Here is a 15264-nt window from a genome sequence, read left to right as displayed (position 1 = left end):
GTATAATTTATGAATTTATTATACTTTAATTATTTTTACTGAGAAAATACTATTACTTATGCATAAAATTATATAGTATATTTTAGTATACCTTTTTTGAATAAGAGCTAATAATTATATAATATATATATATCTATAATGTATTATATATTAACTATAAAATTAATAAGCAAAAAAAAAAAAAAGAAAAAAATTGCTCAAAAAAATCATTAAGGAAAAGATGCTATATAAATATAATATATATTATAAATACATTTTTTTTTCTTTTTCTATTTCTTTTTTGCTGCTATGAAAAAATTAATTTTTTAATTGTTTGAACATATGCTAGAAAAGGAAAAACCTAAGAAAAAATATATAATATATAATATATTTATTTATTTATCTTCTATGCAATCAAGCATTTTAATATTATTTTATTTTTCATATGTAAACCAAATAAAATTAGAAATGCCACATAAAAATATCTAACGAAGATATATCCTTCATAATAATTATGGGATGAAATTTTTATAAATAGTTATATCTTATTTTTATAATGATATTATTTTGTATTTTTAGTTGCTCTATGAAAAAATATAATATGCTTATTAGAATAAATTGGACTTTTTATTATTATTTGGAAAAAAAAGAAATAATGTAACAATAAAATTGAATAACGAAAATATAATAATATATTCAAAAATGTATATATATATATATATATATATAATATAAATTAATAAAAATATAGTCTAAATAATCATTTTTACGTTCCTATTATAAAATAAAGACAAAAGAATGTAAATAATATGCTTATAATTAAATGACATTTATTTATTATTCCAAAGAATATTATATATATTTTAAAAAGTATATATATATTTAAATGTTTTATATATTAACCATATCATATATTTGAAGATGTTCATATTTTTATATAATGATCTTTATTATATAAATGATTTGGATTTTACTTTTTTTTTTTTTTTTTTTTAAGCACCATAAAAAAGAAAAAAAAAATGTTAAATAATTATAATTATTTATATTATAAAAAAAAAAAATGAATAAATAAATAAATAAATAAATAAATAAATAAATAAATAAATAAATGAATAATTAAATGAATAATTAAATAAATAAATAAACGTTTATTAAAACCAATGCACTATATAATATGAACAAGTCTTATATGAATGTTTTTTTTTTATTTTTTATATTAATAAAATGTACATTTATATAAATACATATATGTATATTTTATTTTATTTTTTTCTTTTTACGGTTTTGTGTCCACTTTCACAAACAAAAAAAATACACATTTTATTTTTTTATTAGTATATATGCACATGGCATTAATGTAACATATGTGTACATATAAATATATATATTTTGTGTTATTATTTAAAGACACATAAAATTATAAAATAGTGTGTACAAGAAAAAAAATTAAAATAATAATATATATATATATATATATATATATTATAATATATATTTTTATATGTATGTTTGTAAAAGATCGAAATAAAAATATTAAAAAAAAAAAAATTAAATAAATATAAAATAATAATACTGTATTAAATAAATAAATATATTATATATATTTTTTTTATGTTACCAAAATATAGGAAAAAAAAGTTGCCCATATTTATTTATTAAAAACCATTACTTTTTTTTTTATTATATTATATTTTTGTTGTATGTATATCCTTATTTGCATGCTTTTTAGAAAAATAAAAATTAATAAAGACATATATATAATGAAAAATAAAAAATAATAATAAACAATTTTAATACATAAATAATATTATGCTTTATAAAAAAAAATAAAAAATATAAGGCGAAATATTTTTATCATAAAATAATTATTTCTATTTATTATTTTACTTATTATTTATTTGTTCATTATTCATTTATTATATTTTTTTATTTCCTAATTTGAAAAAATTATATATTATAGAATGAAAATAAGTAATTCTAATATAATAGATTATTATGATTATATGTTTTTTTTTTTTTTTTTTTTAATTTAATATATATGAATGAACGATTTAAAGAAATATTATATTATATGAGATATTTATATATACATAATTACACTAATTCTTTATATACATATTAAAAGTATATTATATATATATATATATATATATTTATTTGTTTTATTATTACTTTTACTCTTTAAGCAGAACTTATATATAAATATGTATACATATATTTAAAAAAAAAAAAAAAAATGTATAGGAAATAAGGCATAGGGTTAAGATCCTAACATATTTTTAATAATTCTATATAAAATAAAAATAAATAAATAAATAAATAAATAAAACTTGTCTATTTATTATAAAAATAATAAAAAAGTATAAAGTTATCCTTACTATGATGTCTATAAAAAGAGCATTGCTTTTTTTTCTTTTTTTCTTTTTTTTATTGATATTAAGTGTTTTAATAAATACATTCAAAAATAAATATATACATATATATATATATATATATATTAAAAAACTAGAATAGGGTAAGAGTAAATATTTATATATTTTTTAATAAAATATTTCGATATACCTTTTTTTGTACATATAAAAAAGAGTATTCTCATGATATATCTAAATATATATTGGAACATAATTTTTTATGCATATGGAAATTATCTATCAAAATATTAAATAAACCTTCAATGTACATAAAAAAAAAAAAAAATAATAATAATAATAATAAATAAAACAAAATAATGAGAGAAAAATCATATAAGATAAAATGATATTTGGAAAATAATAAAACATATATTTATTTTTCCTAGGTTTATATGTTTTATTTTAAATGGTAGTTTTATAATGCTTATAAGACCTAATGGATTTATTATACATAATACAATATTTCATATGTAGTACTATTATTAATATAAATATATATATATATTTATTTATTAATATTATTTCTTTAGGGGGTGCTTTTATAGTTTTAATGATGTACTTTTAATATAAAATTAACTAAAATACTAATTTTTTTTTTTTTTTTTTTTTTTTTTTGGTAATGAAATAAAAAGCAATGTACTAATAAATATTTATTAGTTTCCCTAATATAACCTAATTTTGATTAATATTATAATTTCCTATTTCTTTTTTTTTTTTCTTTTCTTTTCTTTTTTTTTTTTTTTTTTTTTTTTAAATAATAATATCTTTCTTATCGTCTGCCAATTTATTTATTTATTTTATCATTGCATGTAAATTAGATTCCATCAAGTAATATAAATATATTAAAATTAATGAGGTAAAAGGAAATAATGAAAAAAATACTAATAAAATAAATATTTTTCTAATATTATGAAATATTAAGAATTCCCAAAAAAAAAAATTATCTTTGAATAACCATAAAAGAAGTACAAAAATATAACATAAATATTTAAAACTAATTATATAATATATAAGTATAAATAATAAAAAACAAGTATCTTCTTAGTGCACATTTTATTTAAATATAAAAAAAAAAAAAAAAAACAGAAAAAGGAAATATTATTGCAATATAATAATATTTATATATAATTATTAACTCAAAAATATATTATATATTCTAAATTTTTTATTTTTTTAATATTCAAACTTTCAAATGTTATATAATATAAAAAACATATAAATACAAATTAGGAAATTTCTTTAATTTCATGTTTTTTTATATAATAGATATATATATTATATATTATTTTTTTTTCTTTTAGATATTTATTTAATACTAAAGTTTTTCTAAAATAAAAAAAAAGATATGTATATATTTTTATTTAATTATTTTAAATATAAAATATTTATTATTATTATATTTTTTTATTTCTTTTTTGCATATACATATTTTTATATTTGATTAAGGAGAAAAAAAAAAAAAAAACTTTAACACCCCCTTTTTATATTTGTCAATAAAGTATATATTTATATGATATACAAATGTATATATGTATATATGTATATATATAATATATATATATTATATATATATATATATATATATAATATATATATATATATGTATATTATATATATTATATATTTATTTTATGCAATATATATATATATATATATAAAGTATATTTTTAAATATATTAATGTGCATAAAATTATCAATTTTTTTTTTCCTTCATTTTTGTATATATATATATAATATATTATATGTATATATTATATATTTTTTATAAATACATATGATATTTTTTAATATATATAAAAAAAAATATGCAATGTGAGATAATTTATTTATTTTTTTTTATTATTATAATATATGTTATTAAATTTTATTAAATTATATAATAATATTATATTGTGAATATTGTAAATAGCACTTTTTAGAAATAAAGAGAAATATTATATTATTTATCATTCTTTAGAGAGAGAGAAAAAAAAAAAACAAAAAAAGTTTATAAAAAATGTAGTTTTTATTTATTATTAATAATTTGGCACTTATTTATTATATATATATTTATATATTTTACATACATATATTATTATAATTTTTAATAACTATGGAAAAAAAAGAAAAATAAAAAATATATGTTTATTTTTAAAATTTGTATTATTTTATTATATAAAATAAATATTTAGTAGTTTTTATGAAAGATTTAAATTTATATTTTTAATATATTTTATATCTTCTTAATTGTTTTTTATTATTATTTATTTTTTTCTTTTATTATGAATTCTTAAAATAAAAGTCTTTTCTTTTTCTTGACTAAATATTATCATAAATATTATTATATATATAATTTATTTTTGTGGAAGCGTAAATATTTTTTTATAAAAATATATTATTAATAAATTATTAATTTTATTATTGTAAGTGTTAATTTTTATTATTAATTATATAATTTATTATTAATTATTCTTATTCTTATTATTGTATATATATTTATATATATTTATTATTAATATATAAGTTGTCATGATTTTTTTTTTTATTTTAAATTTTATTACTATTATATATATGTAGGCAAAAGATAAACCTTTAATATAAAAAATAATACCACATTAACATGTTTTCTAATTTAAGTGTTATATTTCTTTTTATAAATATATATTACATTATATCTAAACGTATATTTAGTGTATTATGCATATATAAAAATATTTATAATAATATATATATATATATATTTATTAATTTAATTTAGGTTACAAACAAATATTAATATATATTTTTAAATATACGTTATATATATTATATATATATTTTTATTATTTGTATTAATTTTTAAATTTATTGTCGTATAATAGTTTTTTTTTTTTTATTACACCTTCAATGAATTGTAAATTTATTTAAAAAATAAAATATAACATAAAAGATTAAAATCAGAAAAGAACCAAACGAAAAAAGTAGATGAAATAAATACAATTTTAAAAATATGTAAATTATCATCGTGTAATATTATATTTTTGTGTATACATGTATATATATATATATTGATAATTGTGTAATAAAATTATGCATATATGTATAATATATATATATACATAAATGTACTAAAAAAAAAAAAAAAAAGTAGGAATAAATTTGTATTTGTTGTTTGTACAATTGTATAATGATTTGTATTTGAATTGTTTATTAAAAAAAAAAAAAAAAAAAAAAAAGGAAAAAGAAAAATATTTATATATAATATATATATATATATATATATATATATATATAATGTAAACACATTAAAATATACATTTATATGTATTTGTTTTTATTTTCATCATTTTATATATACATTTTTTTTTCTTTTTCTTTTTTTTGAATAATAAAATTTAAGTTTTGTTATATTTAAATGCACATATATAATATATATATATATATATATGATTATTATACTGGATATATATTTTTAAAGTGAACAATTGGTGTTATCACAACATAAAGCAAAATACATGAATTATAAAAAAAAAAAATGAAAAAATATTACATGGACATATATATACATATATATATTTATAAATCATATAAATGATAAAAACTAATAAATATTATTTTACTTATTGTTGTAGTGGAAACAAACATAGATAATTTATGTGCATTTAACTTAAATGTATATCTCTTGTTGAATATATATATATTTATAATATTTATTATATCTTGAAAACATGTCTTTATGTATTATTCATATGTAATTTATATATATTATGTATAAATGCAGTAATATTTAAAAAAAAAAAAAAAAAATTATAAATAAAAGGAAGAAAAGACGAACGTTATAAAAATAAGAATATATATAAGAAGTAATATATATATATATATATATATATTTATGTAAAATAAAGTATATGAAAATTAAAAGAAATATAATATATTTTTATATCAGAATAATATATGTATATACGCTTATATGTATATATTTACTTATACACATATTTAACGCGTTGTAAGATGTATATGTAAATACTTTGCTGTATTTGTATATATGTAAATACCATATATTATTATTTATTTTGATTTGTAAGTATATTAATTTTCATTTATAATTTTTACATAAAAAAAAAAAAACATTTATTAAACATATTATATATGATGAATAAATATATGTATATTTTTATAATATTTTTCCATATATTGTATAATAAATAAAAAATATATATATGTAAATATATAGGTATATATATGTAGCAGTTTATTATTTTATTATTTTTTTTTATATCAATTCTTTCGTTAAATGCAATTTTAATAAATAAACAAAAATAGGAAAAGTGTTTAAATTACAAGACATATATATATATATATATATATATGATTTTTTTTTTTTTTTTTAAATCAATAAAAAAAAATAACAGCATCCATCAGAATATATAAGAGTAAAATAAATAAACATAGGAAACAAACAATTAAGGCAGAAAAAGAAAAAAAAAAAAAAAAAAAAAAAAAAAAAAAAAAAAAAAAAAAAAAAAAAAAAAAAAATTATTTTTTATAAATAAAAAAAATATTTTTTTTTTTTTTTTTTTTTTTTTTTTTTTTTTTTTTTTTTTTTTTTTTTTTGTACATATATAAATCTATATATATATATATATATATATATATAGATTTTTATATATGCATAAGATAAAAATAAAGAGTATAATTATTTTATCATAATGCATGCACATTATACATATGTAATATAATACATATGGGAGTTCTAATTATTTATATATTATTTATATAATCTTTTTTTTTTTTTTTTTTTTTTTTTTTTTATTATTATTTGATATAATATGAAACAGGCAAATAAAAATTTCAGCCTTTCAAATTACAATTTAGATTTAATTAAATGTTTACAAGATGACTCAGGGATATATTTCATTTTAGATCCTAGTAAAGCTATTAATGAGAAAAAACAATCAGATGTGTATGATATATTTGTACCAGAAGATACAGAGGGTGTAACACTTCATGTTCAAAAAGTGAATGATGAATATAAATGTATTGGTGTTAGTATAACTAAAAAAGGTATAGATATAAATTCAGGAACTCGTATTTTCAATTCCAAAATTTCGGATTGGCTAGAACAGTTATTTGTTTTCAATAAGAACTTAGTAAATAATGGTGTACAAATAAATGACAAACTGAAAAAAAGTACCAATAACAATTCTGTTCTTAACACAAACAATATTAATTCTAATGGTGCTTTCATGAATGGTGATATTAACGGAAATTTAAATATTCCTATAAATGCTATCAATTATAAGAATGATAAATTTATAAATAAAGGTAGCAATATCAATATTATAAATGATGGTAGCAATTTAACAAACACTAAAAATCCAAATTACAATAATATGAAACGTGCGTCTGGTACCTCAGCTTTACAAGATACAACAACTACTAATTTAATAAAAAATAAATATAATAATATAGAATATTTTGAAAATAAGGAAAAAAACAACCTAATGATTCCTAACAATAATAATAATAATAATAGTAATAATAATAGTAATAATAGTAATAATAATAATAATAATAATAATATGAATGGTCATATTAATAATTCTCATTTATCGAATAAAAAGGGAAATAAAAATAATAACCAACATAATTGCAATATAAACCATAACATGAATAATAATAATAATAATAATAATAATAATTTTATTGGTAATAATAATTTACCTTCAACACAAATGCAAAAACAAAATAGATTAAATCATGTAAATAGTAATAGCAATAATATTAATAAAAATAGTCATCCAAATAAATCAAATGTGATCACTTATAAGAATATGAATTTGGATGAAAAAAATAGTAAACTATTTAACAATATTAATGCTACTAGTTTATTAATGAATAAAAATATTCTATCTAATGTAAATGCTTTAGCAGCTCAAATATCCCTAGGATCAACCTCTGATTTTATGAAGAATAATAAATTAGGTGTAGGACATACAACTAACAATAGGCAGAAAAATAATACATATAATTTACATAATCATGCACAGAATGAATTATTTAATTTACCAAATCAACATCAAAATAATAATATGTTTAATAACAACAATAAATCACAATTACATCAGTTACAAAATTTGCAAAATCAAACAAATATACATCAACATATTCCAAATCAAAATTTAACAAGTCAACAAATACAACAATCATATAATGATAATTTTACATATCGACCAACATTATTTAATTTGTTAGAAGTTTTAGCTAATCATAATATTACAACTCCCGATCAACGTGTATGTATTAGAGGTATTGTTACCGATTTCTTGAATAATGAATTACCTCATGGAAAAATATATGCATATATTGGTGCCGTTGTAGGGCATGATATACTACATGATATTATTAAAAAATTAGAAAAGGATCCCAACAGAAATATGGTCCCCGATGCATCAGGATTAGCTAGAATAGAAGCAGCATTTGGATTGAGCAAATCCTCCTATGATTTTATGAATAATAATTCACAGAATTCCACCGTAAGTAATTTATCTAATGTACTCTTTAATAATCGTAATTTAAATAGTGCACTATTAAATAACCAATTTTATTCTAATATATTATCAAATGTAGCTAATAATGCTTTTTATGCTAATAATAATAATTTAAATAATAATGAAAGGATGAACCTTGATAATGATAAAATATTAAATAGTAAAGTAGCAGCAGATATAAGTAATTTGTTGAAATATGCAAAAAATGAAAAAATGTCTATTCCGGGTAATAATAACTTAATGAATTTTAATCGAAAAAAAGGAACCAATTTTAATAATTTGATGAATTTAAGAAATGATCATCCAAATAATAATAATAATAATAATAATAACAATAATAATAATAATAGTAATATGAATGGTTTTAATAATTATAATAATAATAATAATAATAATTTAAATAATAATATGAATAATTTTAATAATAATAGTAGAAATACAATTCCTCAAGATCTTCTTAGTGCAGCTACTAGAAATTTTAATATGCAATTCCAACATAAAAATAGCTTTTCTGATGAAGAAGAAGAATTAATGAAAGTTATTAAGAAAAATATAGAATCATATAAAATGAATAATATTAAGAATATCCTAATTTCATCTGTTTTTGGTAGAATTAAATGGTTAAAAATTATGAACGAATCACCACATGCATATTTATATGGACATAGTATAGTAAAATTTGGTAACAAATTATATATGTTTGGTGGTTCGAATGGTAAAAATAAAAAAGTTCCTTTTAATCATACATTAACATTTAGTTTAATTTATTACAATTACAAATTATTACCTTTAAGTGGTAACTGTCCTGAAGAAAGAGAGGGACATAGTACACATTTAGTTTCATTGAATAATGGTTTATCTGTATTCTTATTTGGTGGTAGTAATGAAAATACTTATTACAATGATATATATCTTTTAGATATGGAAACACGTAAATGGACACGTAGAAGTGTTAAAGGAAAAATACCTTTACCCAGAGATCAACATTCATCACTAGTATATCCAGCCAAATGTGAACATGTAAGAGGAGAAAAACCAAACTTAACAGAAGGAGTTATAATATTTGGAGGAAAATGTTTATATAATAATAGTATTGTCAGTTTAAATGACATGTGGATATTTTCATTTGATTCAAATGTATGGATTCGTATTAACTACCTATGTGATGATATACCCATAGGAAGATTTGGAATGAACTTGGTATGGTCCGATACGAATACCATATGTCTATTTGGTGGAGAATATTGTGAAATTTCTAAAACACATAAAGAAAGAAGATTATTAGATGATATGTGGATCTTTAAAGTACATAATAATGTACATATCAATGCTAATGCAAATGATGAAACAACATATAATAATGGTATGGATTCAGCAAAAAATGATAAAAATCATACCCATAATAATAATAATAATAATAATAATAATAATTTAGCTGAAAAAAATAATAATGCAAACAATAATAATATGCGCTCAAATGATAAGGAACATGCAGATAATGTAAAGGACAAAAGTAATAATAACAAAAAATTTAGAATGGTTGGAGAATGGTATAGAGAAACTTACGAAGGAGATATTGGATGTCGTTCAAATTATAGTAGTGTTTTTATTACACAAAGACATCAAGATTTTAAAGGCGCAGAACCTAAAACTATTGAAAGGTTAATGATTTTATGTAGTGGAATAACTTATTTATATAAAGAAAATAAACAAAAAATTGTATCTACAGATGAAGTTTTTGTTTATTTCTTTTCACAAAGAAAATGGTATTTATTAAAAGGAAAATTATGTAATGACGAATATTTATATAATGGTAGACAAAGACATGTAGGATGTTTTTTCGAATCAAAAAATGTATTAGGAAGAGCAAATAGAAATCCAGTTCCATGTGTATTTATACAAGGAGGATTTAAAAAAAATTCAGTTTTTGGTGATGCTTGGTTATTATCATTAACTGGAGAAAATCCATTAAGAGTCCAAGAATATGATACAACCAGAGAAAGAATAAGCACTACACAAATGCCACTTTATTATTTTAGGGATACACATTCTATTAGTTTACTCTATAGTTTTTGTACCTTACAAAAATGGCTATTTGGAGCTTTTGCTAATTTAGTAGACAATTGTGTACACGCTCATAATCCAGCAGAAAATGTTTTTATCAAATATGAATTAACACCTGAACATGATGGTATGTTATCCATTCAAGATGATGGTGAAGGATTAGATTTTAATGCCATGAACAGAGTACTAAGAATGTATGGAAATTATAAATATCAAGATAATAGTAGTGTTGTTTTATATAATAGTGGCACTAATATAAAAAAACATGCATTACCTAATAATGATTTTATTAATAACAAAGGTGATGATTATAATGATTACCAAAATGAAAATGAATATAGTAATAAAAGAAATGCATCTAGTAAAAATGTATTATTAGATGATACTAGTAATGCATTACCACATAAAAAGAAACAAAAAAATACAACACATAATGATGATAAAAATAATAATAATGAAAATGATTTAGATAATGAAGAAAATGATCACATAACTGGGGATCATAATAAAAATGAAGAAGATGAAAATAAAATAGGAACAAATAATGCATATGATAATGATCAAAATAATGGTTATGTTAGTGATGATTATTATACGAAAAATTATGATCAAGAATTATTTTATAATGAAAATGTAAATAATATATTTGACGTAAAATATGGAGTAGGCTTTAAAATGTCCTTTGCAAGAATTTCTTCAAGTTGTGCTATAATGTCTAGAACATTTAATACTATAGGTATAGGTTTATTATCCCTAGAATTAATGAATCACTGTGAGGCTAAAGAATTGGCTACACCATTATGTATGTGGAAGTTACCTAATAAAGAATTGATTAATAGAAATATTGCGAATAAATCTGAACATAGACATCATCAAAAATTGTTAATGTCTTATACTCCATTTAATAGTCCTAGTTTATTAGCAGAACAAATTAATATATTAGGTACTTATAGTGGAACAAGGCTATTATATTGGGATTTTAGGGATGATATGGATTTTATAATTTTTTCTCCTCTAAATAATAACATATATTTGAGTAGTTCACCCTTAAGTGTGGACGAAATTAAATATACCAAGAAAAAGAAAAATAACAACAAGAATAACAAGAATATGTTAAATGATGACAATAGTAATAAACTAGTGTCCTGTGTCGAAGATGTTAAATTAAGTAATAGAGGGGATATTAAGAGAAAGGGAAATTTTGATGAAGAAAATGTAAAGAAGGTAAAAATACAACATAATGAATCTTGTGCTAATGTGTCTGTTAATGAAAAAGATGAGAATGAAGAAAGCCAACATGTGAAAAATGACGATATTGATAAAAATGCATGTACAAAATTAGAAAATATGAAAAAAGAAGATGCAAATGAAAAGGATGATAATGATGATGATAATAATAATAATAATAATGAGAATGAGAATGAGCATAATAATAATTACAAAGATCAAATATTTAAAGAAAATGAACAATACCAATATTACAACAGTACAATTAAAAAATTAAATCTCTTTGAATATAACTCTCATTTGCATGCATCGATATCAAAAGATAAATATAAAGCTAGCCAAATATTCCCCTTGTGGGATCATCCAAAAGATAGTATAGATTATTGTTTATCTACCTATTTATACTGGTTATATTTAAGAAGAAGTACAAATATATTTTTACAAAACACTTTACTTATACCAACATGTATGAGAAAACATGACAATGAGGATGATTCCGAGAAAAAGAACAAAAAGAAAAAGAAAAAGAAAGGAAAAAAATTAAATGCGAAAAAAAAGAATTTGCAAGAGGAAAATAACACAACTGAACAAAATTTATCTTTAAGTAAAGATAATAATTCAAACAAGGAGAATGAAGAAAACGTAGATCTGAATCAACATAATGATGAAGAAAAGAATAGTAAAGGAAAGGATGGTGATGATGAACCAAATGAAAACAACAATAATTCTAATCATGATAAGAGTGAAGCAGATAATATAGACAATGATGTTATTAATAATGACAATAAGAAAGTTACAAAAGAACAAATGCAAAAAACTAAATTTGAAGAAGCACTGGAATATGGTATTTCACAAGAGAGCGCAAGAAAAAATGGCATGAAATATAATGAAGAAATAGAAGAAGATGATGAAGAAGAGGATGATGAAGATGGTGATGAAGAAGATGATGATGATGATGAAGAAGGTGACGATGATGAAGAAGAAGGTGATGATGATGAGGAGGAGGTTGAAGAAGATGAAGAAAAAGACCATGCAAAGGAAGAGAAAAAAGAGGATGATGAGGAAAAGGAAGTAAAAAATCAAAATGAAAACGAAATAGATAATGAAAATGATAATGCAATTGATGAGAAATCAAATGAAGGATCAAATGAAAATAATGAAGAAGCTGATAAAGAAGTAAAAGATACCGATGAAAATAATAATAATAATAATAGTGGTGATGAAAATGTAGAAAATGATAATGAAAGCAAACAAAAAAAGAAAAAACAAGAAGAAAATGAAGTAAATGAAGTACATGAAATAAGAACAAGAACTCGTGTAAAGAATGAAAAGAATTTAAGCAAAAAGAAAAAGAAGGTAGATAAAAGTAGTGATTCAAAAAATAATGAAAGTGAAAAAATTAGACAAGGAAGTTATGTTAATATATATATGGATGGTTTAAAAATAAAAGATGAATATTATATAAATAATACAAGTAAATATACTTTATATAATTTCTTAAGAACAAAATTACATAAAATGGTAGAATTCCATTATTTGTTTACACCTTCAGATTATGAGTATGGATCATTTATTATGATGGGATTTTTAAATGATAACAATAGTCCATCTATTGAAGTTAATAGAGTATGTGAAGCCGGAATTTTATTATATTATAAAAATAGATTAATTAAAAGATTAGATGCACCTTTTATAGATACTGCATATAACCTTGCCTTAGCAAAATACCCACCCAATCCATCATTATATGAAGGAAATCTATATAAATATGCACTTACTGTTATTGTTAATGTACCTTATTGGCTTAAGCCATCTATTAGTAAACAAGAATTCATTCATGAAAATAATTATGCTTTCCTTGTTTTTAAAAAGAAACTTATCGGATTAATTAAACATTATCTTCTTATATGTCAAGATAATATGAAATTAAGAAAATGGAGAGAATCACGTGATTTGAAATTAAAACGATATCTTGATAAATCCAATTTTAGTTTTGATAAGTCAAAAATTGAATCGGATAATGATGATGAAAATGACTACAAAATAAACAATCAACCCAAAGAAAATGCACAAAGTACAAAAGAAGAAAAAGGAAAAAACGCACAACCTAATAATAATGAAAACGATAAAAATGAAGATAATGAAGCAAATGAAAAGGATGACGATTCTACAAATAGAAATGATAATAATAGAAATTCACCTAATGAAGAAGAAAATGAAGGAACACCAGATGATAATGAAGATGAAAATGATGATAGTAATAACTCAAACAATTCTAATCAAGAACAAAAAGAAAAAAATTTAGAGAACGATGAAGAAGAAGCTACTGATGATAATGAAGAAAAAAATGAAGAAGAAAAAAATGATGATAATGAAGAAGAGGATGAATATGAAAATAATGATCATACAAATTATAATAAAAATAATAGTGATGATGTAAATGAAGATAATAATAAATCATTAGAAGATGCCGAGGAGGAAGATACCATATAAAAAATTAAAACTCAACAGAAAAAAAATATATATATAATGTGTATATTTTAAAACATAATTATATTAACATTAAATAATGTTTTAATGTAGTAGTCCTATAATTCAATTATATATCATCTAATATTAATAGAATGATATATAAAATATAAATACAAAAAAATATCTGTACCATACAGTGATAAATATATCCATAGTAATTTTAACATTTTAATACAAATAGTATAAAATATATTTAAAAAGTAATATATTTTTTTACATTTTGTATATAAATGTATATTACTACTTTATAATATATTTTCTATTTAACAAGTATCAAGTAGATATAATTATATTTGATATATTATTTATCCTTTAATGGATATTTATAATTTTATTTCCATTGACGTATTCCTCTTATATTTATTTTATATATATATTTACTATTATTTTTTTTTTTTTATTACTCCAAAAAAAAAATATTTTTTTTTTTTTTATTTTTTTTGGACATAAGGAAATATATATGTTTTATATAATTTCTTTATTGATTTTATATTTATATGTATAATGAATATTGTCTTTTTATTTTTATGTTTTTTTTTTT

At 18.6% G+C, this 15264-nt stretch overlaps 1 protein-coding gene across 1 annotated transcript; it reads left to right on the top strand.

Annotated features, from left to right (window-relative positions):
- Positions 1-7178: 7178 nt before the first annotated feature.
- PGSY75_1468100 (hypothetical protein) lies at positions 7179-14684 on the top strand (the record flags this gene model as incomplete). Its single annotated transcript, XM_018788361.1, has 1 exon — positions 7179-14684. One exon carries the CDS (start codon positions 7179-7181, stop codon positions 14682-14684), a length of 7506 nt encoding a protein of 2501 aa, XP_018639733.1.
- Positions 14685-15264: the final 580 nt, after the last annotated feature.

This window comes from Plasmodium gaboni, chromosome 14 (assembly GCF_001602025.1).
Source record: "Plasmodium gaboni strain SY75 chromosome 14, whole genome shotgun sequence".
NCBI classification, from domain to species: Eukaryota; Apicomplexa; class Aconoidasida; order Haemosporida; family Plasmodiidae; genus Plasmodium; species Plasmodium gaboni.
Note: the sequence above shows the minus strand (reverse complement) of the source record. Positions and strands in the feature narration are given on the sequence as shown.